General features: G+C 48.8%; 1 protein-coding gene across 1 annotated transcript in view; it reads left to right on the top strand.

Annotated features, from left to right (window-relative positions):
* LOC149347716 (leukocyte receptor cluster member 8-like) overlaps nucleotides 1–20,538 on the top strand; it is a 28,284-nt gene extending 7,746 nt beyond the window's left edge. Inside the window, exons 5-15 of the mRNA XM_089587378.1 lie at nucleotides 1,373–1,532; nucleotides 2,617–2,661; nucleotides 5,978–6,121; nucleotides 6,861–7,334; nucleotides 8,702–8,887; nucleotides 10,887–11,142; nucleotides 12,214–12,348; nucleotides 12,468–12,536; nucleotides 15,031–15,160; nucleotides 15,951–16,158; nucleotides 18,612–20,538. Of these exons, the coding sequence (XP_089443504.1) occupies nucleotides 1,373–1,532; nucleotides 2,617–2,661; nucleotides 5,978–6,121; nucleotides 6,861–7,334; nucleotides 8,702–8,887; nucleotides 10,887–11,142; nucleotides 12,214–12,348; nucleotides 12,468–12,536; nucleotides 15,031–15,160; nucleotides 15,951–16,158; nucleotides 18,612–18,771 (1,967 nt within the window). The 3' untranslated portion in view covers nucleotides 18,772–20,538. The remainder of the gene's footprint in view (nucleotides 1–1,372; nucleotides 1,533–2,616; nucleotides 2,662–5,977; nucleotides 6,122–6,860; nucleotides 7,335–8,701; nucleotides 8,888–10,886; nucleotides 11,143–12,213; nucleotides 12,349–12,467; nucleotides 12,537–15,030; nucleotides 15,161–15,950; nucleotides 16,159–18,611) is intronic.
* Nucleotides 20,539–23,684: the final 3,146 nt, after the last annotated feature.

Genomic DNA, 23,684 nt, shown 5'->3' with positions numbered 1-23,684 from the left:
GTTTTAGTGAGGTTGGTGCTGATGTAAAGTTGAGTCTTGGATGACCTAAAGTTCGGTTAGCATTGTTAGTTGGTGTTCATTAAAATGCCCAGCTGCGTCTGGCAGGTTTTAACGTGTTGTTCTCAAATCTTTCTAGCTTTTCACCTCTGTTAAGCATGACCTCAAGAAAAAGTATTTTTGTTCTAAGGGCCTCAGGTCTGCCTCTGGGATATTACGCCACTAGCTTGGCAACTTACCAATATCCCTCAAGAGAAAAGTCTACAACAGCTGTATCTTACCGGTACTCACCTATGGGGCAGAAACATGGAGGCTAGCAAAGAGGTTTCAGCTCAAGTTAAGGACAACGCAGCGAGCTATGGAAAGAAAAATGATAGGTGTAACGCTAAGAGATCGGAAGCGGGCGGAGTGGGTGAGCGACTGAATGCGGGTTAATGTCATCATAGTCGAAATCAGGAGGAAGAAATGGGCTTGGGCAGGGCATGTAATGCGAAGGCAAGACAACCGCTGGCCCTTAAAGGTGCACTGAAGAGGATTCTGAACTTGTCTTTTTGCCGCGGGAACTCGATCTACACGTTCCTAGCATTCTTAGAAACTGCAACTTATTGCCCTGTATGGCCGATTTCCCTAATTAAATCGAATTAACGTCCGGCTCCCGCCCTTTTTTTTTTAATTCTGCCTCGTACGATGGGCGGAGTCGACCAACGCGTGGAGTGCCTTTCACCCAGTCCCGTGGCGGCTTGCCGCTCTGCCATCGGCGGAGTGATACGTAGTAGTCCGTAGTAGTAAATAGTCCGCGTGTATTTTTATTTCTGCGGGCTTATTCTGCGGCTATATTATCTGCGAATGAAACTATTTATTCATGGAAACCTAAAAAAAGAAAATAAAGCGAAAGCAAAGCCTCCACGGAGCTGGCTGAAAGGAACTTCACGCGTTGGTCGACTCCGCCCATCGTACGAGGCAGAATTAAAAAAAAAGGGCGGGAGCCGGACGTTAATTTGATTTAATTAGGGAAATCGGCCATACGGGGCAATAAGTTGCAGTTTCTAAGAATGCTAGGAACGTGTAGTTCGAGTTCCCGCTGCAAAAAGACAAGTTCAGAATCCTCTTCAGTGCACCTTTAAGGGTAACGGAGTGGATTCCAAGAGAGGGCAAGCGTAGCAGGGGGTGGCAGATAGTTAGGTGGGTGGACGAGACTAAGAAGTTTGCGGGGACACGGTGGGCGGAGCTGGCAGAGGACAGGGTTAATTGGAGAGACATGGGAGAGGCCTTTGCCCTGCAGTGGGCGTAGTCAGGCTGATGATGATGATGAGCATTCTCTTTGCTCATCTGCCTCAGTGGGTCTGAAGTCTCTCTCTTTCCTTGCATTTTCCAGAGGCCCCGGGGGCGGGCGGTGTCAGGTTCAGCCTGCCCAAGCGGGGCAAGTTTGGCGGCCGGGGAGGAGGTCCACGCGCCAACGCCTTCCAGCAGCAGCGTGCAGCTCAGGGTGGCCAGCGGTCGGCTGCTGACGCCACTCAGCGCCTCGAGGACTGCATGTGAGTGTACGACTAACCCAGCTTCAAGGCTTCCCCAGTGGTTGTGCAGGGAGATTTGGCATGAGAATGCCCCGACCGCACTTTGAGCGCGGTCACCAGACTTGTGGCATTTAAATTTGGTAGACACAGTTGACCTTGCCAAAGCAGTGAAAGGCACGTTTTCATAGCTGTTAATTGTAATCGCATTATCTTCGAAAAGAAAACGTTTTTAGCTGCTTGCTTGTCTTGAGTGAAATCCTGAGCAGTGGCTTGTAATGCTTGGGCTGTCTCTCGAGTGTCGGTAATGAAAATCAGCAAGATGTTAACTTTTGCAAGTTATAAATCAGTAAGCTTGCTTGAGAAATCGGTTATTTGGAAATCAGGATTTGTTGTGAATTGACTGCCTAGAGTAAAACAGGTTGCTAGATCACTTAACTCGCAAATGTCGCATGATCCCAGGTTATTAAGTTCCTTCAAAGATCTGGCGCTCAGCTGACAGTAACGACAGCTTGGCCTACAGTTTGGAGTGGCACTTCATGCATGCGATCCGTGGCAGTCGGGGAGAGATAACCTTGTCTTGCCTATTTTTCCGCACGCTTTGCTTGGCCTGGTGGAAGTCGCTTGTGTATCAGCGTGAGGTTAATGTGTGGTAGTGAACTAGTATAACAAGGTGAGACCTTTTACGATGAACGGTGACTAGATTCAAAGCACCTGTGCTGTGGCTTTGAAGCAAAGCACGCCAGGCCTAGCAACATTGGGCGAGCCTGCTGCTAACTGCAAATACTGCTAACTTGCGAACATTGAGTGCACACAAATTAGCAGCGCTAAGGCACCCATGTTGATGGTTCCGGGCAGAGTCTTCAGGTAGTTATTACAATCTGTTAGCTCCCAGTGGAAAGCACAACACAGGCAAAGTAGCATGCATGAAACAATTCTTTTATAGTTGGCTTTTTTCTTTTTTTCGCAATTAAGTTGCCAAGTTTTGAGCACTTTGGCCCTAACGTGAGCACATTAAGTATGTTCTTCACCTTTTGTTGCATTGCCACTGTAATCGGGGCTTGTATGTCTAGCAGTGCCTAAATTAGATATCTTTTTTTTATTCCAGGGCAAACCTTACTCCCCACAGTGGAGACTGGCCTGAGAGCTTGAAGTAAGTTGCTGAGATGTTTATTGCTTATGGAACTGATGAAGTGCCGTGGATTCTGTGCATGTTTTCGTAATGAAGAATGCTGATGGGATGAAAATGAGGAGGGAAAGTTACTTCGACAGCCAGAATAGTCGGGCTTGGTCCTTAAGCCTGTTTCACAGGCAAGCGAATATGCTAGCGAATCCTGCCGCCGCGACGGAAAAACCTGTTTTGAGTCGTCGCTGCGACGAGCGGCGAGGTTCCAACAAGTCAGAAATTTTTGCTGCGACGTGCCGCTCAATCGCTGAGTTGCTTGCATATGAACCAGCCTTTATGCTGGTAAATAACGTCACTACTGCCACAACATCTACATGTCCTTGACAAGAAGTGAAATGTTCATGTACGTTACTCTCTTAAGGGGGGACGCTACCTTTGAAAACCGAAAAATCGCGAAAAAGTGGATTTTTGGAAAAGTATATATTCCGTTTGTATATGTTATAAACTACCTTTTCTGTAATTATCAATGCCTAATTCGGCGTAAAAATATTGAAAATTAGAAATATAACACGCCACAGTGGCCCCTGAGCCGCGAGCAAACGCCGAAAATGCCCCAACTTCGCGCGCGCGCCATTCCTCCCACGCTGAACCGAGCGCCGCCATTTTGGCCTTGTTTTGTTCGTGAATTCTTGCGCTTTGCTTTGCTGCTGCCGGCGGCAACGGCGGCAGCGTGCTCGAGGCGTGGCTAGCTTTTGATTGGGGGCCTCGCGGCTGCTTTCGAGTTTCCCGCGTCCGAAATCCGAGGCTACGATTGGACCAAGCGCGCGCTCCTCGAGAACGCGGGGGAACGGGCGGCTGCTATTGGCTGCTGCGCGCGCCGACGCGATGGTCTCCGCCGGCTGCTCCCGGCGCGTCGGCTGCTCCGGCTGCTCGCTCTCCTTTGTGCGGTGTGTTCGTTCGCCTTTCGCCAGTTTTGCGATCGCCGTCTTCACAGTCTGTCGCCGTGCCCTTTGAACAGTGTCGTGTAGCTTGTTGATCGTTGCGCGGTCGGTCACGATGCCTACAACGAAATTCAAGACGCGACACGCGTTCGGTGCACGGACACATTCTATGAGGTCCATCCGCATGGCGAAGCGCGCTGCTGACGACTGCATCGACGCGTCCAGCGTCCTAGATATGTACGGGTCGGTCAGCGGCGGAGAAAGATGCCCTGCGCATGGGCAAGGCTGAGGAACCGAATGAAGTGACAACTCAGAGGCGGCAAAAAAAAGAAAGCAGGATCGTTTTAGACCTGGAAATGTCTCAACTTTTGCGGGTCACTTTCTCTGAATTTATTTTTTTCCTTGTATGGCTGCTCACTGCAGCATGCAGCATATCTCAGAAACCACTCATCGGATTTCTGTGTGGTCTTTTTACCCTATACATAAATAAATTTAGGGGGGCAAGAAAAGCCAATTTATTGAAGATATTGTGTTTGGAATTGTTGATAAATAAAATTTGGGTAATTAGTGCATGTCTAAGTAGTAATTAAATTCAGTGATGAGCAAAAATTTTTTACCAAAGAATTTTCGAAGGGCCTTGTTGTTGCCTGAGGTGCCTATCCAGGAATTATCATAAATTAACTTCATAGTGCCAATACATTCTGCATATTCTCCTGGCCTGTCCCAAGAACCCTTGTAAACCACCTCGATATACTCCTGTAACTTCAGAACCGGAGGGCACAACTCTGTGAAACTTAGTAATTCCTCAGGTGTTTATGCTGTGAGCCTACCCTGAAAATTTCATCAAGATATCTCAAGAAACAAAAAAGTTGGTGTTCTCTCAAACTTCTAAGGCCATTTTCTCAGAATCAATATTTTGCCTGGCGTGGCTGCTAGGGAAAGCCATATCTTGGGAACCACTCATCAGAATTTCATGGGGTTTCTTTTGCACCATACCTGAATAAATTTCTGAGGGCAAGACAAGCCCGTTTTTTTAAGATATTGTCTGTGGAATTTGTAATAAACAATTAAAATTTGGTTAATGCAGGTCTAATAAGTAACACCAAATTCAGGGCTGTGCTAAAATTTTTCAGCAAAGAAATTTACAAAAAGGGCCTTGTCTTGCCCTGGGGTACCTATCCAGGAATGACTATGCTGAATTTCAAAGTGCCAGCACATTTTGCAAATTCACCAGGCATGTCCCAAGGAACCCATGTAAACTACCTTGATATACTCCTATAACTTGAGAACCAGAGGGCACAGCTCCATGAAACTTGGTAGTTCTTCAAATGTTTGTGTTACAAGCTTACCCTGAAAATTTCATCCAGATATCTCAAGAAATAAAAAAGTTGATGCTCAAGGGTAGCCTCCCCCCTTAAGGTAACTGGTACAATTTTTTTTCCCTTGAAAAAAAAAGTACACTGCTTGAATTACCAGTTACCCTAACAAATAAAATTGTAAAACTTTCCTGGTTGTGTGGTTTGTGGATGATTGCAAGCTTCTCGCAATTCCCTAAAAGTCTTGTGCGTGTGGCTGTACTTCAGCTTCCTCTCTTGTTTTACGCATGGGAAATATGTTGTAATGTGTCTGTGTGCACATTGAAGGTTTAATACCCCTGTCAAACAGGCAAGTTAAGTGCACTTACGGAGAGTGTACTTCGCTGTAAGTACACTTTGCCGCATCTAAACGACGCAAGTGGAGTGTCACTCGCGGGAAAGTGCACTCCGCTAGGAGTGCGTTCACGGACCACACTTTGCTGGCCGAGTGCGTAGCCTCGACGCCAGTGGTTCCAATGGTACAAAATTTATAGTGCATAAAAAGTACTTACAACTTTATTTTACGTGCTATAACACTGTTTTCAGAAAAAAAGTTCCTTGGTTATAGCTATAAGCGAAGCAACAGAACAAGTAAACGTGATCAGATGCAACATCGCTGCCCGCCGCCATCTTGTTTGTTGTCGAAATTCTGGATACTCTTGGCTGGTCTTGGCTTTTCTGCTATTTTAATTTTTTTTTCATCGTTAAAAACTGTTGAGCCTCGTTTTATTTGCACTATCACGTTAAGCAATCAAATATTATGAGTCTTTTTTTCTTTTCCATCGGCCTGTTCAGAAATTCCGCTCATTTTCTGTCGCAATTATTTTTTTTACTGAGTGCACTTTGCTTTCCCGTTTAGCACTGCGTAGCCCAAAATGTCACTTGGGATGCCAAAGCGCACTCCCCGTAAGTGCACTTAACTTGCCCGCTTGACAGGGGTATAACTTTGGCTGCATTTGCGTCCTTACAATTACTGTTGGGGCTCTTCCGAGCTTTGCCTTTTTGTGTTTCATAGCTGTATGCAAACCGAGCTTCTCCCCGTGGCAGGAGGTATGCCATGCGTGCCTTTGGCAAGTGCAAGTCCGAGCTGGACCGAGACCAGGTGGAGATTGTTCTCAAGGGCAAGCTGACCAAGATGTACCGCGACGGGGGCCTGTGGTCCATCGACTGGGACAAGGAACCACTGCCCAGGTGTGCACGCACCCTGGGCTGCTTTGTTTGCCTGGAAGGTTGGGGTGGGGGATTGCCACCTTCACCTAAGGGGGAACGAGGGTCTCAAAACTTTTTTTTATTTATGGCTAGTTTCTCATGAAGTTTTGCTCACAGATGCATGTTTCTCTTCTGATTCCTGATACGTGATCACAGTTGAGCTGGTGGTCTTAAATCTTACAAAGTCTATAATGTAATTAGGTAATATCTTACGCACCTTTAATGAACTTTCTCATTGCATTGTGTTGCTCTTAATTACATGAATTGATAGCCAGATAGTTCCCATAGCCGGTGACATTCTTCGTTTTTCTGTAAAGGTGTGTCATCGTGATATACTATGTCGAGAGTAAAAGTCGCAGTATTTGACACTGCATCTCGTTAGGCTCATTGTAAATTGCTATTTATACGTTGCCCAAACAAAAAAAGTAATGTCATCGAGTATGGGAACTATCTGGCTATCAATTCATGTAATTCAAAGCAAAAAAATACGAGAAAGTTCATTAAAGCTGCGTAAAAAATTACCTAATTACACTCTCGAATTTAAGGTAACTTTTGATCTAAGACCACCAGCTCAATTGTGACTGCATTTTTGGAATTAAGAGAGAAAAACGCGTCTGTGTGCAAAGTTCTGAGAGTCTGGCCATAAATATAAAGGTCAGTTTTAAGTGCCCCCTCCAATCAATTTGGTGATCTCATTTCCTCGCTTCTTTGTACGGTGCAGCATCCACAGCGAACGCCTGCAGCAGGAGCAGCAGAAAGTGGTGACACCGGGAGGTGTGACCACAACTCAAGACAGCGGCGGAGGCACTGGCGGTAGTAAGGTTGGCCTGCTTCCAGGTCTCTCCTCTGGCAGCCCACCCTCCAAGCTCCTGAGCCCACCCAAGGCCCTGGGCCGCCGACTGGGTGGCATGACGGGCAGGCTGGGCCAGCCGGCTGCCGGGGGGCTTTCGGGCAGGCTCTCTGCGTCGGGCCAGTTGGGGGGCAGTGGGGGCGGAGACTCGCCCCCAGGTTACATTCCTCTCAAGAGCAGCAGCAGCAGCAGCAACAACCGGCGGGGTGGCAGCGACTGGGGTCGGGGGTCGTCGCGCAGGTCTCCGCGGTCTCGCTCCCGGTCCAGGTCGTGGTCGCCCCGGTCACGTAGCCCCACGGCCTCGCACAGCACGCCAAGGGATCGTCGCAAGAAGAGGCGTTCAAGGTGCGTGGTGGCCCTTCTTGGAGCTTCTCTTCCACCGATGCACGGATTTCATTGGTCCTTTCTTTTGTTCAGTAATCTGCTGGGTTGTGTGGCCTCTGTTGGTTCATTTAGGGGGAAGCTGGTCTTAGAAAAAAAAAAATAATAATGAAGTCGCAATCCTGAAATCGTTAAGAGATGCATTTTTTCTGCGCAGGTTCTAAATACTCTATTTTATTTGGGCTAAAACAAGTTCTTGTTGGTTTAGGTTGATTGCTTTAATGGGGTTTAACGTGCCAAAGCGACTGAGGCTATGAGAGACGCCATAGTGGAGGGCTCCGGAAACTTCGAACCACCTGGGGTTCTTCTAACGTGCACTGACATCGCACAGTACACGGGCCTCTAGAATTTCACCTCCATCGAAATTCGACCACCGCGGCCGGAATCGAACCTGCGTGTTTTGGGTCAGCAGCTGAACACCATAACCACTGAGCCACTGTGGCGGCTTGTGTTCTTAATGCTTTATGTTATGCAAGTCAAAGCCCACAACTCAAGTTCTGTGATGGGCAGGCTTATAATTTTACGCCCTATTGCAGTTCTTGACGTCAAGACACAGTGATGTGCATTTCAGCAAATTTCCTGCAGCGATATTTCTTTCAAGTCTGGAGGCAGGAAATGTTCCTAACATATTACTTAATTGCACAAGAACTTGTTTTTCATAAAATTCAATGACATATTTAAAATTAGCACACAAAAATACATGTTCCCCCTGAGACATCAGAATTGTGACATCAGTAATAATTTTTTTTTTTTTTAAGGCCAGGCTTCCACCCTTAAGACTTCTGTCACCTCATTCAAAATAAAACACTGTGATGCCATTCTTGGTGGGGCTTCATCTAGTGGGCCGATAAGTGTCACTGAAAGCAAAAAAGAAAATTCAGTACCAGAACGTCAGTGGCCAAAACATTGCAGACATGGCCTACTCGGCGCCGCGGTGGCTCAGTGGTCATGGTGCTCGGCTGTTGACCGAAAAGATGGCGGGTTCGAGCTCGGCCGCGGCAGTCTCATTTCGATGGAGGCAAAATTCTAGAGGGCCGTGCACTGTGCGATGTCAGTGCATGTTAAAGAACCCCAGGTGGTCGAAATTTCCGGAGCCCTCCACTACGGCGTCCCTCGTAGCCTCAGTCGCTTCCAAACACGTGGCCTACTTGCATAGCTTCCAGGATGCTGCTAATGCTGAGGGAAGGAAAGCGTGAGAGAGAATGTAATGGAAGTAACAGTTTCTATGGAGCAGCTTCAGTGGCGTGAAGCATGTCGCAAATCATGCCGTTTGTTTGAACGCGCATTCTGCGGGTGTCTTATTTGCCCCCTCGGCTTTTCTGTCGCTGCAGCTCACTGGAGTCGAGCTCCAGCCCCGAAGCGCCTCGCTCGTCGAAGAAGGCTCTCAACTCGAGCGTCTCTTCCTACAGCCATGGTGGTAATAGCAACAACAGCTCTGTGGGAAAGAGCAAAAAGTCTGGCCAGGCCAACCGCAAGGCTAACAAGAAGCAGAAGAAGCAGCAGCAGCAGCAACAAATGTAAGCCTGCTCCGTCTACACTTGTGGGCCGATTTTTCGGACTAGTAGCGTTGCGTATAGACAGGATGGATGTGGTTAAGAAGTTTGCGGGGATAAGGTGGCCGCTGATGGTACAGGGCAGGGTTTAGGGGAGAGATATGGGAGAGGTCTCTGTCCTGCAGTGGGCATGGTCAGGCTGATGAAGTCGTCCACAGCAGGGTCCAAAGGAATTCTTCACCTCCGAGAAATCACCAAACAATTGGGCTCTCAGTTTCGTTGTACTTTCACTTGTCAAGCTTGTTTTCCACCCGCTGGCGAGGTTTGGAGCCCATATACTGCATGGGTTTCATCAAGAAGTGTGCTGAAGCTAGCTGTCATACTCATTTACCAGTGGCTCAAGCCTCAGTTGGTTAATTTTTGGAAGAAGTTTGCGCAAAAAACGGACAAGGGACAGAAAGAAAGGACACATAAGACATTCATGGTTGGTGAGTTGGTTATCATCTGCATACAAGATAGATGTAAACAGAGGTACAGTTGAACCTCGATATAACGAAGTCCTACTTGCAGCCGAAAATTTCGTTACATCGCGAATTTCGTTACGTCGAGGTTCCCATGTTTCAGCTGTCAAAATAAAGTATAACTGGTTCAGGAACACTGCTTGTTGATGGGAACTTGTAAATCACTTATTGAGGAAATACGCAAGAAAATCGAGTAATAGTATCGCTAACAAGGGCACCGGATGTTTTTTTCTACATCAGGAGCATAATGAGTGATAGCAAACACCGCGACGGCATCATTTTTCTCCGTGTGCGCATAGCAAAAGAACGAGCGCAGCGCCTAGTACTGAAAGCCGCCACAAGATGTCGCTACTGGTATCATCATCATCAGCATTGAACATTTGCAGCCGGGGACGCATCAGAGAAAAATAAAGAAAAATGTTCGCATCGCTCACGCCGGCGCGGTGGGATTGTGCTCGCGGCGCGGTTATACTCCGACGTAGCGCGAGCGCGCGTGCGCGCGCGGCACGGCGACGTCACGTCCGCGAAACAGCGGCGCCCGATCGCCAGCGTGTTCGGCGGCTACCGGCGCGCTCTGACGGCGCCCGGCGCGGAATGCAGCCGGCTGCATTTCGCGCGGGTAGGGTCCCTAGCGCGGGCTGCGCCGAGAGCGCGCCGAAGCCGCCCACCCAGAATGCACCGCGCGCGCCTCCCACGCCACGCCTCCCCTCTACCCCCTTCGCCACTCGCCTCCTCTGCCAGGGCACGTTTTTTTTTTTTTTTTTCGCCGCTCACCCGTTTTAAAGGTACGACCACACTAGCTCCACGAGTTTGTCAACACTGAAGACTTTTTTTTGTTGTTGTCTACGAGGACATTGCACGCAAAAAAAAAAAACGAACGGACGCTGCAAGAAAATTCCGGTTTGCGCTTTCACGTTCAGAGTCTACAGCTCGCCAATGGCGTCATGGCGCGGCGCGTCTTGAAACTTCCATGCCGCGGGCTTTGTATGCGCACGACAGATGGCGCGGCGGTACGTTCTCGCAGATTCCCACTGCCGGCAAAATTGGCGCGTAAAAGGGCAAATACAAACTGCGTTTCGTCTCGGCTAAACTTTTAGCTCTCATTCGATTGTCAAGGTAGCTCCTGGCACATGCATGCGATGCGCAAGGACTTCGTTACATCGAAAGTGCGGAGCAAAATTACTTCGTTAAATCGCGAAAAAAAATGCATGGTTTTCAATGGGGAAGTGATTGGGAAATGAAAAAAATGCGTTACATCGCGAATTTCGTTACATTGAGGTTCGTTACATTGAGGTTCGACTGTATATAGCAGTTATGAGACATTGGTGCGCATTCTTTGCAAGTTTTGGCCGACCTGTGCAGTTGCAGTTGATGAACAGTTGTTAGACACTAGTGTGTTGCCTTTTAGTATGCTGTAAAACTGTCAATATGTGAAAGTGACCTCTATGTTGTCGTGGTGTCTACGCTAACACCCTTCTTGCTCCTCGTGTGTTCGTGCGCAGGGTTCAGTTCCAGGTGGAAGAGGACATGGCGACGACGGAGAAGCTGCAGAAGCGGGCCGCCCGCTTCCAGTCGGAGATCTCTGCAGGCAAGAAGAAGCGCCCTTTCTCCCTGGTGCTGAGCATCAACGCAGGTCCCACCCTGGGACCCTCCTCCGCCGGGGGAGGAGACGGAGGAGACACGGACCTGGACTGGGAGTCCTTCCCCATTGTGGGCACCTGCCAGGACCTGGAGAAGCAGTACCTCCGGCTCACCTCGGTGGGTGTCCCAAGGGGGCGCTGTGTGGGCACGGTCTTTTACGGGGTGTTGTCACGAGCAGGGGTGCACTCTGGTCCAGTTCCAAACTTGATGCCTTGGTGATGTGGAAACTTTCCACGACAGTTATCCCTCTAGTTTGCTCGCATCTGTAGAGAGTATTATGCAAGCATGATTGCTAAAATGTACAGATATCAACGGAAGTTCCCAGGACATGGGATCTGAGAAAACCATGTTGCCCCAGTCAGGCAAACCAGTACACTGAAAAGCCTGGAAGCATAATTGTGCAAAGAACTTAGCTATGGAAAGTGGTTGGGTATGCAGCTGTCATATGTGTATTTTAGTTGATTTTGAGCTTCAGAAAGGCATTCTGTGCTTCTGAGTTTTTAAGAGTTGGGAAGTGGCAATGATGACCATAAAATGTGTGGTCTGAGGTAAAAAATGATCTCATTATGATAATACAGAACAAGTAACTTGGAAGAAAATGGCTGCAGTTTGCAAGCTTCGTGGCTGCTCCTAACTTGACGTTTCTAGTGCTGCAGTTGCATCTGTATTCACTGTCATAATGGCGTAAGCATTAAATTGAACTGCTGTGTAGTTGTGACAGCTGACTTCAGTGATGTGAATGGATGTTCAGAATGATTGGGAAACAGTAATTTTCTTCAGTCGTTAAAGCAACGCTTTGTGCAAGTACACTGGTCCTGGAGGAAAATCTGCAGGATTTAGAAGCCCACAACTCTGTCGAAAGTCTCTGCAAATGGTGGTGTCGCTGTTCTGCCAACACTGAACTGCAGCAGCCATGCTTCCAAGCCCGGTGATGCAAGGGAAAAAAACGCGATACTATGAAATCTTAATCAGTGACTCGATTTCGGTCGTGGAGATGGCTGATTGACTCTGCACCCATGCTAAACTTGTTGCTGGGTTGCTTCTCTCGTGTCTAATATAAAATTATAGAAGCACTTGCCAGCCAGCTAATAGCACCTGTATACATGATGATCAACACAGGGGCACATCGTGCATGGTGCAAAACATTCGATAATCCAACAGAAGTAACGTAATGGGCATTCATTCCAGGCGCCAGACCCGTCGACCATCCGTCCCGTGGCGGTGCTGCGGGAGTCCCTGGACATGGTGAAGGAGCACTGGGTGCTGAAGCAGGACTACCACTACGCGTGTGACCAGCTTAAGTCCATCCGCCAGGACCTCACGGTGCGTTGGGCCACCATAGTGCCTCATTCTCTCTTGCATCAAGTCGCAAAATGCCTCCTCTCTCCCCCCCACCCCCCTCCCTCCCTGCACTGAACACATCCTCTGCTGTCTCGTTGCAGGTCCAGTGTGTGCGGGACACTTTTACTGTGCAGGTGTACGAGACGCACGCCCGCATCGCTCTCGAGAAGGTGAGGCTCTCGCGTCTTCAATTGACAGATAGTTTCAGCCAGGTCTACTGTAGTAAAATCTGGATTTGAACTGCTGTCGCTGTCTTGGCCAGCGCCCATGCAAGTCGATGGGATCATACGCTAAATTGAATGGTACAAGTCTTGTACTGATTAATTCAGGTGGACTTTTGCCTGGAGTCCGTGTCCAGGTATGAACAGTGGGGCAGGCAATCATCCAAACAGCCCTACCAGGCTGCAGGGTCGCTCAAGCACCTCTGATGTGTGTGCATTGGCAGGCGTGACGGCAAATGGACGGCCCTCTGTCCTAGCATAGTCGCACCACTTAGTTTCGGTTTCGCTTTTCATAGCTTCGCACCAGCCTGTGCATCAGCCAGCCAGCTGAGCCCAGCTACGCTCCGTTTCAGGCGCTTATTGTTTTGTCACTGGGCTTTTCTATCCTCATTCTGTTTCTTGCCTTAGTGCCGCTATATCCGTTGGCTTGTTTCTTCCCGTGTGACACACTGCGCGCTCGTCACGTGCAGTTAAGCCTCCTCGCACGAGACTCTGCCGCTTGTAGGGGTTGTGACTCAGTTGTGGCAGAGCTCTATTGCTTACCACATTTGCACTGTGGCTGATGCCAGGGAGTCCCTTACCACTTTGGAGTTCTGCTTAGACACTCCTGACAACGTGCACGCACTTAAGCATTGATCGAAGTGTGAAAAATAGTCATTGTACAGTCTAGCCCGTTTATAACGAAGCCACTTATAGCGAAATAGCGGTTATAACGAAGGGTTTTCAATTTCCCATTCCCATTTTTGCATTTTCAATACATTTTGGGTCCGGTTTTAACGAAGTAAATAAGAGCGCGTCAGCGGATATAACGAAGAGATTTAATACCAACCGAAGAATAATCTGCCAATCAACACATTTTTGCGTCCACATTTTTTCCGCGAAAATAAGAGCAAAATTCGGCTGACGGCGTCCTTTCGTGGCGCCGTCTGCTCTCCTGCGGAGCGAAAGGTTGCTTCACTGCATCGCATGGCACGTCGGTCTCGTGTTGCGCCGTCCTTGAACGGCGTAGAGCGATAGAGCACGCCGCGCAGGGGAAAAATGTAAAAAAGAACAGAGGCGATTTTTTTTTTTTTCGATGACGTCGCAGAGAGCGGCCGTCTTGGCCAAGCTCGGTTCTCTATTTCTCCCAGGCAGTCGATGCCACGGCTGGACTGCAGTCGGCAGGAGGTGTGGCAGCGCGCGCTTTGTTTTATGTCAGTGCCGCGGTGCGCAAGGCAGGGAGAAAGCGCGGAAGCATTGTGCATGTTGGAAGCGTGGCTCATTTTTATCGTTTTCGCGGAGTTCGACCAGATCGTTGGTTCGCAGTTGGATGGTATGGAAGCCACAATCCTGAAGTCCGCACTCGCGAAACGTGTTCAGGGGACGCTGGACGACTTCTTTCAGCGGCAATAAATCGGCATGCCGATGTTTGCATTTTTTTCTCGCAGTCCACATATAACGAAATAGCGGATATAGCGAAGTGATTTCCGATTCCCGCCGACTTCGTTATAACCGGGCTAGACTGTATTGCCGTTCTCATACAGTGAAAGCAAGCAACCATTGCAGTGTCCTTCAGCAAATAAATTTACCATTGTGCGTTCACCTAGTTTTCTCAGTCATTTGATAATTCAGTGTAGGATAATTCAAGCACTTTCCGCCTCCTTGAATTTCGAGTTAACGAGCTTCTACTGTATTCACTTAAGGGGGGACACTGGTCTTTGAGACCAAGAAATGGCCAAAAAACGATTTTCAAACGATGACATTTGTGGAATTTACAGCAACCATTTTCCAACTGTACCACTTTTTTCCTTTAAGAAATCATCATTTTGACCATAATATTAAATTCAGATCATTGTGTGGGCTGAATTTATGCAGGCGCTGATAATTTAATGGCATGAAAATTTTGGACATCTGGCTATCTTAGTATGTCGATATCTCAACACCTAGGACAGAAAGAGATGTTGTATTATTTGCTAAGGGAAGCTGAAGGCACAGTGTGCGGAATAATCAAAGCAGATTTGTTCAATCACACTTCAAAAATTTATAGTTTCGCAAAGTTTACCAAAGCACTACATTCACACCTTGAACACCGATATTCCAAGTGCTGTAATATTACTAATGAGGGTAAAATGAAAAAACTGCTTTGATTATTGCGCTCTTTACTCACCATACTATGCAGACATGGATTAAAAATGATTTTTTATTGAGCAGTTCTTTTTGCACCGAGGTAATAATGAATGACTAATTAAAACTAATTATCTTGGGAACCGACTAATTTATAAGATAATTGCATTGTTGAAATCAGTATAAAAAATCTGAGCAAGATAGTACAGTTTCATTAAGATTGGGCTTAAAAAAAGGAAAATAGGTCTAAGACCAGTGTCCCCCCTTAAGCCCACCTACCCAACACAGCAAGCCATAGTTGTGTCTTTTGTTAATACAAGTTCTCTCTTCACCTCCAAAGGGGGACCACGAGGAGTTCAACCAGTGCCAGACACAGCTCAAAACCTTGTACCAGGAGGTGCAGTGCGGGAACCCCCTCGAGTTCCTCGGGTACCGCATCCTCTACAACGTGTTCGCCAGGAACACACTAGGTGAGGGCCGCAGGCCAGCATTTCCTTTTCAGCGGGGAACTGCTGCAGTGGAGTTGAGAGTGCGTTGTTTGGGTGCAACTTTGCTGCACCTTAATGGAGGTGAAATGTACAGTCATGAGCAATGCGAGAAGAAAAATCTCACTTTCCAGTTATTCCTGCGCTGAATTTGAGAGTGACGTTTGGATATTACACATCAGGGGGAAAACTAGTTGAAAAACTGAACAAGCTGTGCTTGTTGCACGTGTTGTTGAGTAATCGGTAAACAAATGCTAAGACTTTGTTCCCTCTCACATTGCTCACTACTGTACAGTGCATTGTGCCAAAATCCTAAGGCAGATTTTTGAATCAAAGGGTCAGAATACAATCAAATCTTGTTGTAACGAAATAATGAATATAACAAAGGAATGACGATTCCCCTTGGAAGCTCTGTCAACACTCGCTATAACAAAGTAATCATCGCGTCCCTTCAGCTTCGTTATAACGAGGTTCAACTGTAATCCACAGTTGTCCAGTAAGGTTTTCATCTTGGTGATAGCCACGCTTTATTTTTTTATTATTTAGCCTGCATTTATTAATGGTTTCCATAAGATGTGTCACATAGAGCTTCTTGTGCGGGTAATGTGCCAAAAAAGATCAGAAGGAAACGATTTTACTGCAATGTACCCGGTTTGCTGCCACTGTTTCTGCAGTTCTTGTGGTTGCATCTTGATGCGTACACAATTTGCGACTAGCTATGTGTGGTCAAGAGGGGCTGTATGGGAATAGTCAGCCCATGCTGTGCCGTGTGCAGAGCTGAAGACCATCCTGGCCCACCTGAGCGCCCCGGAGAAGAGCGACGAGGTGGTAAAGCACGCCCTGGCGGTGTGCCACGCGTGGAGCCTGGGTAACTATGCGCGGTTTTTCAAGCTGTATGAGCGGCCGCCCAAGATGTCGGGCTACCTCATGGATTGGTTCGTGGTGCGGGAGCGCCGCAATGCGCTCAAGGCCATGGTCAAGGCGTGAGTACCCACCCGGTCCTCCTCCTCTTGCCCCCCACCCCCCTGCCTTGCCTGTCCTCCCTGCTTTGCGCACTGGCTCCCACACTGGAAGGGATGGTTGACGGGTTGAGGGACCATGGTTGGGCTACCTGCCAGCTATGGGTTGGCTTTGATAAGCAGAGGGTCTATTGTGGGGTACCAGGAGCGGGTATCTAGTTGCCAATAGACGGCAGCGAAACGGGTTGATTTGTTGCATGTGGGTCATCTAGTCGCTAGATACACACCAAAATGCGCAAATAACTTATAGCTTCTCTTCTCCTAATGGCTTTAATGGTGCGAAAGTTGCTCTGTTATTAACCCTGCATTTAAAACGGCAGTCTTGCTACATCAGTCTAAGGTGGTAGTTCCATAGGCCTTAGGCTTTAATAAGGTTGATCATTGTAGTCTTGGCTTGACATGTTCATTCTCATTTACATTAGCTTCAACTATTAATGAAAGCATTTGCCCGTGGTTGAGGTATTTGTTACAAGGGATGGGCACTGTGAAGCAGTTCTGTGAAGCAGTTGGCATAGCTCTTTGCTCTTGGTACTGTTTCAGGCTTGGCCTAGTGAGAACTCTTTTTTTTCTTTGGGACAGGTGAAACGGGGTCCTCAATACAATGCAGTGGGTGGTGGGCAGATAGGTACTCGACAGTGCTGGAGCGTTCGTTTTTTGTTGTTGTGGACAACAATGCGTAAAGGCTTTTGTCTCGCTGTTTCGTCTTTGCAGTATCCGTGGCCTTTGTGTGTGTGTGCATGCCTCTGGCTTAAAGCATGAACACAGAGGATACAGCGGTTGTGCTTTCTTTGTTCTTGAAATGTTAACTACATCGGCTTAAGTTTTGGTTTCGTCAGGGATGGTTTACTCCAAAGTAGTCTCATTCGGCTCACAACACATCTCTTAATATAGTGGAGTTGATTGTTTCTTTTGTGAATGTAGGTGGTTTCATGTAATCTCAGTTTGAGTACCCACTCTAGGTCTGCGCGAATTTCAGGTACACTGGTACCTAATGCAGTGTAGAACACGAACTTGAGGTCGGGCTACTGTATCATTGTAGTTCAAGGCGGCATTTGTGATCTTGCATTTATTTAGTTACGTTACTTATACCCGTCACACGGGCAGCTCCGATGCCCATTGAGTCGATGGACAATCAACCCAATGGGGATCGGCCAGTCCCACGCGGCTGTTTTCAAATCATCGTTGAACTCGATGGACAGCGACTCAATGGAGGCTCGTGAATGGCCGTTACAATCTCAAGGGCCGTTGGGAAAATCTCGCATTAGTGTATTTTAAAAAAAAAAACGCCTAAAAGCTTGAGATAAACAAATATTTCTTTCAATTGAAAATTTTTAAGGCTGTAGTCCAGCTGTCGGAGAGCATATACCGGAGACAAAGCCCCATACAGCCTAAAGCTTTAGCATATGTTTCAATATTTGTTTTTTGCAGTACCTTTGAAAGTGGTTCATTTGTTGGGGCTCGTTCAAAGTAGGTGTCTCGAAAGCTGAAAATGCTGCAATGTCTGTTCTGAGAGATATCGTCAGTTGCCACTGTGTTTGTGGAATGATCACGTGCAGCAGTTGGCTATTTTGTGTGGCCTCCGTACGTTTTACTCGGACGATTGAGCATCAGCTTGAATGCGTCGGGGATTTAGGTCTGGGTGGTTGCTCAAAGGGATGTTTTCAGGGGATGGGCAGCTTTAGGCCGCGCCCTTCCTGTCTTAGCTTTTGTGCTTGTTTACCTCGGTGTTCAGTGTTCGCTGCACACTTGCACCAAGAGCACAGCTATGCTGGCACCTCGCCTGCCTTTTTTTCTGCACCACACATAATCGTAGAGGCATGGTGGTGGGACTATGTCAATAACGTTTGTAGACGCAGCAGTTGGTTTTGTAGGTTTTCATGGTGTGAGTCTGCTGTCCGCAGCGGTGGTGAGTATGGGCCCCTCTTACTATTCACCGAGAGCACCAGCAGCCTCGGTTTTGAAGCCCTGAAACAGGCTCCATGTTCAGAAAGTAGTGGACCGAAGGCATGGACAGCATTGAGGTTTAATGACTTGCTTTCTTGACCAGAATGAAATTATTCAAAGTTGTGGTGCTTGACCTGTCTGTTTGTGTATGTCGTTTAAACCGCACTACAGTGCTGTTCATTACCTTTTTGGTGCTTTGGTTGTTGCTCATGGAAGCACGATGTCCACGGCATATCTTAGTCTGTTAAGTGATGATGTGATTGATCGATCATAATGTCGCCGTGCTTGTGATGTTTGTAGCCGTGGCGGTGCTTCCGGAGCAGTTTTTACTTGGCCCGTAATATGCAGTCTACCTTCATGCCTTTGGTTCAGTACTTCTCTTCATGGAGCCGGCTTGGTGGGCACAACACTCATATTACCTGAACTCTGTGTGCACGCGCTTTGCTAATCGCCTTTGTCCTGTCTTGTTTTAGATACCGCCCAGTTTTGCCGGTAGGGTATATTGAGCGTGCGTTGGGCTTCGCCGACCGCGAGGACGTGCTCGCGTTCCTGGCCGAGCTAAACGTGACCCTGGCAGAGGACGGCGCCAGCGTCGACTGCAAAGAGTCCCTGGCGGCCGTGCTCGCCGCCTGAGCATCGGCTGCGGTGGTGGTCGCGCCTTTCCTTTCCTCGCTCACCCTACCATCCCCCCCCCCCCCCCCCCCCCTCCTTTCCCTGCTCTTCGACCCAGCGCTGCCTTTCCCCAGGAGGGGGTAGTGTGGTTCCCGCCCCGCCCTTCTTTTTCACCGGTCTGTGGAGTCCTCTCCCAGAGAGCAAGTTCGGAAGGGGGAGCTACCACAGCGCCGCGCACAGACTGCATAAAGTGCATTACGCCCCCCCCCCTGCTCTTGGTGCGGGCACCACACCCGTGCTCACAAGTATCGGCGGTGCGCGGGTCCGGTGGGGAGGGCCACTCACAGAGGTCCCCGGATGGAAGACGTCGACAAGTGGGGTTTCTTCTCTCTCTCTCCCTCTGGCTACGGACAGCTGTGTGCCTGCCGTGGGTGTGGGGTGGGGATGTGGGCATCACTGCAGCGGGAGAGCCAGTCTGGAAGTGCGTTTGCCGCCCTTCCGGCTTCGGTTTTGCAGAGTTGGTCATGATGCGTGCTTCACGAACTCTTGAGCTTCATCAGTCGGGCCGACACGCGGTAACGCGCCTCTTCTCATCTCATCTGGCTTGGAGGGAAGGGCTTAATGCAACCACTGCCAGCTAAGAGAAATGCCACTCCGCCCCGGAAGGGGCTTAAAAAAAGCCCGGTGTCAGCATGCCGCGTCACCTTCCAGCATGCAAGCCTCAACCGGTGTCTGTTTCTGGTCACCACGTAAAACGTCACCTGCAGTTAATGGCTTGCAGTCCTCAGGCCTATCCGGGAAACTTCAACTGCTTCAGCAAGTCAAAGGATGTCCAGCGTTAATGCCTTTCCCTGCAGTCTTAGCTAGATTTATCATCTGTTGCACCTATAATTAGCTTTTCAAATTCTTCGTAAAGCAACTTGGTAATGTTTTGGCGAAATTGGCTGCCACCGAAGCATTCGACATTTCATCTGCTGCAGCTCGGAGCTCTGAATGCCGGAACAAGTCCATCACAGTCTCATTCAGGTAACACAGTCACACCCAAAGCTGCAAGATGCCAGTTATGCACCAGGCGGGCCTAACTGCCTGGCCCGCCCACATTAACTAGAGCCTTAGCTTACTAAGTCAGATGTCCGGCTGGACTGGGTATTCAGTGCTGCAACACATTAGCTCCCAAGTTCCGAAGACCTAGGTCCTTGTCTAGATGGCTGCAGCAGCCTTTCAAAATCTACCGCATAACATAGCCGGAATTTCGCGGAAGAAGTCCAGGAGTACTGGATGAGGTGGCGCCCGTCTCGGAAGTCTCAACCGGCCAAGGCAGCAACACCAGTCACAAGCCACGAGGTCAAGCTGTTCAGCACTTTCGCAGAAGAGCCGATAGTCACCAGGATGCTGTTTGTACAGTTTTTCCAGATGGGAGCTGCCTCCTTTGGGATCCGAAGACGCAAGCATGTCACGTTGGAAGACTCCAGCACACTATGCATTCCAGGAGGAAGATGCCGGAAAGGTAACAAGTCTTCTGGCACTTGGATGTTATGAAAGCCGGCACCAGGACATTTCTAAAAAAAAAAAATGCCTGCCCAGTTTTCGCTTGCCAGTGCCAGTCGCGTATTGTGTATAAAATTCTGCCCGTCGAGAACAATATTTTGCACCTGAAGGAAGCAGGTGCGCATGTGTTCGTTTTGTGCATAATTTGTATAGAAAGCATGCACTCTACAGTGGCTAATGAAAGCAGCTGTTGTGTAAATGTGTACATTATGTAAATACTAGAATAAAAATTATTTGTGACCTTTGTCTTCTCAGTTTAAGGTGGGGGTTTAGGTGGGATAGCCTGCTTTAATTGGTCTTTTCCATACCTCTACAATCATTACGTATTCGCTTAATGTAGCATGGCATCAATTTTGAGCACAGTAAGCACTATTGAGCTTAAGGTTTTGTTCGCCATAAAACATTTACAGCAAAGAATTGAAAGTCGTATATCTGTCACAATGAAGGAGTGGTGATACCAAATTGGTGGTAACATCAGTTAACAAAGGTCATTAGTAATTTGTCTGTGCTCTATAAATAATTCGTAATTTTTCCTTTGTAGTGTCTCAGTCGCCAGATGATTGTGACTTCGCAAGTGAATATGAGATCGTGTAAGGCATACCAAAAATGTCATTCACTCTCACGAAGGCAGGAAGTGAACAAGGCTATTGAAGAATGCCTCACGTTATGTTGCTAAAAGTTTGGTACAGGGCATAGGCGAATTTCATGTGGTGGTTCATGTTTGCTAATATCGCACATCTGCTAGGGAATTTGGTGTCAGAGGGGCAACAGTCGGCGCACAAGCACTAGTTCGCGCCGCTGCGGGCAGAGGGCGCCACGGGCGTCCCAACGACACCCTTGCGGACGCTCACAGCGGTGACAAGGCAGAGCTGTTACACTGGTAGGCTATCACATGCAACCGCTTGTCCCTGAATCCAAGAGCAATCAATGCTTCTTCCTTTTCTGATGCGTTAGCATTAGGAGGCCCATGAAGACTGAAACCTTCGGCGTCTGTGTGAAGCTTCTACCTGCTAGGGAACCTGCTTGTCTTGACAGTCCCTGTCGCCTGTTTCTTCCCCTCCACATGTAGGAGAGAGGAAGGAGACGCCTGACGAACGACTTGGCAAACAAGAAGATAACTGACAGCGGCAGACCGGCAAATTATGCACCCGTTCGAAGTACTGTCTGGGCAGAAATGAGTCTTGCGGGAGCTATTCCTTCTTGCATTGATCGGGATCAGTAACCTAGGTCTCACAATCCCTACCGGTGGCCGTGATAGAAAAATTGCCTTGGTTTCAACCCTGCTGAGGCCGCCGCGGTGGCTCAGTGGTTATGGTGCTCGGCTGCTGACCCGAAAAGACGCGGGTTCGATCCCGACCGCGGCGGCTGGAATTTCTTTGGAGGAGAAATTCTAGAGGCCCGTGTACTGTGCGATGTCAGTGCACGTTAAGGAACCCCAGGTGGTCGAAATTTCCGGAGCCCTCCACTACGGCGTCTCGCATAGCCTTAGTCGCTTTGGGACGTTAAACCCTATAAACCAAACTAAACCATCAACCCTGCTGAACTTAGTTTACAGAGCGGAAGGTCGATGAGCCTCTCCTTAGTTTCTGCTTCTATCTTGGCACGTTTCCTCGCTGCCTCGTCGACGTTCTTGACTAAGGATCATGGGATTCAGTCAACCGTCTACGATACACAGCCGAAGCACTGGTTCGTGTGCGAACGTTGAGCAACGCTTCGCGATTTTATTGCGAAAGCAATACTACGCCAGGTCTAATCGCTCGTTGCGTGGTCCGAGGAGCCGCGCCTAACAGATGGTGTGACGTCAGCCTCTCTTGCTATGGCGACGCGTGACGTCAGCTTGCTCTCCACCGCAGCCAGGAGGAGCAAGTCGTGCGGTGCTCCTCGAGGAGTCTCGCCATGGAAGTCACTGACGAAGAGCCTGCATCTGAATCTAGTTGCTCTATTGCTTTCGCCACCAACCAGGTTTAACCAGAGGTAAACCACACCAATTTTTTTATTACCAGATGAACGGCGGGGTCGCGTGGTTCAGCGCAACTGCGAGTTGTGTTCAATCACGTTCAACGCAGTTGCGAAGGCGAGCTAACGCTGCTGGCGGAGTCTCATGGTATGGCGTCACACCGCTCCGCCACTTGAAGGTCGTTCTTCGGAGGGACGACCTTGAGGTTTTGCATGGGAGCAGTAGAGCTTCCGCTCAAAATGCTGTTTGCCAGTGCAGTGGTGCATTGCTTAACCACTGCGCCGGTTGTAGCAATGCGAGTACTCGTCGCGATTTTCCAATGTAGCGCATTTTTATGTGTTAGGAATTGGAATAGATAGTCGAGTGAAGTGCTATCGCGTTTCCCCTGCATCAATCCAATTGATCGCCTCGAAATTTTTATTGCGAAAGCAATACTACTCGCACTTTCAAGCCTTCGCGTGACCGGGCCGCAGTTCCGTTTGACCTTTAGCCGAGTGAATGTGGGCGATCAACTCGCTCCTTCAGAGCCCGACTGCAGTTACGGTGTTTGCCGCGTCGTGAACCTGTGGCGCTACTGCCACTGTGACGTCATACCAGCTGTAGATTTTTTTCTTTCTCTCAGTCGCAACATCAAAAAAAATATATAAAAAAATACCGAAGACGCTTTGAGTCGTCGCGCAGCGGCGGTCGGTAGCACACGTGACCTGTAGACGCGGCGCACTGCGTTCCAAGACGCTTAGTCGTCGCGCAGCGGCGGCCGGTAGCCACGCGTGAGTTGTAGTCACGGCGCACTGCCTTCCCTCTGTTGTAGGCGCTGCGCTTTTGCTTTCGCAACCTACCAGGCTTGACCAAAGCTAAGCCCCGCCAATTTTTTAGAGTAGAAAATTCTTTTTGCGTCCGTTGGCACGCCGCGGGTGACAGAACGGGAGAGAACATTGAGCGCAACCTACGCGAATATTGGCGGAACATTCAGCTCGCCCGGCCCTTCGAGCTGCGCTGCCGCCGGAACTGCGCATGCGCCAAAGACAGCGTCTTCATGCTCCCGTGGTGGTAAGCTGGAGCACGGCGCGGAGGAGCCGCCGCCGCCTAACGTCCTCACCTTCCAGAAGGCCTTGCCCTACCCACCCTTCAACCATGAGAAGCCCACCCAGCACTCGAAACAAGACGGTGGGAAGGCGAAATGTGCAACCAATACTGCTAACCAACATATGCCATATACATTTATGAAAATTGGTTTTTGAGGAAAGGAAATTGCGCACTAACTCTTGCATCTCGGTGGACACCCGAACTGCGCCGTAACGGAAGAAATAAAGGTTGGTTGGTTGGTTTATGGGGTTTAACGTCCCAAAGCGACTAAGGCTATGAGAGACGCCGTAGCGGAGGGCTCCGGAAATTTCGACCACCTAGGGTTCTTTAACGTGCACTGACA

This window comes from Amblyomma mixtum, chromosome 4 (assembly GCF_055824585.1).
Source record: "Amblyomma mixtum isolate Tamu chromosome 4, ASM5582458v1, whole genome shotgun sequence".
NCBI lineage: Eukaryota > Metazoa > Arthropoda > Arachnida > Ixodida > Ixodidae > Amblyomma > Amblyomma mixtum.
Note: the sequence above shows the minus strand (reverse complement) of the source record. Positions and strands in the feature narration are given on the sequence as shown.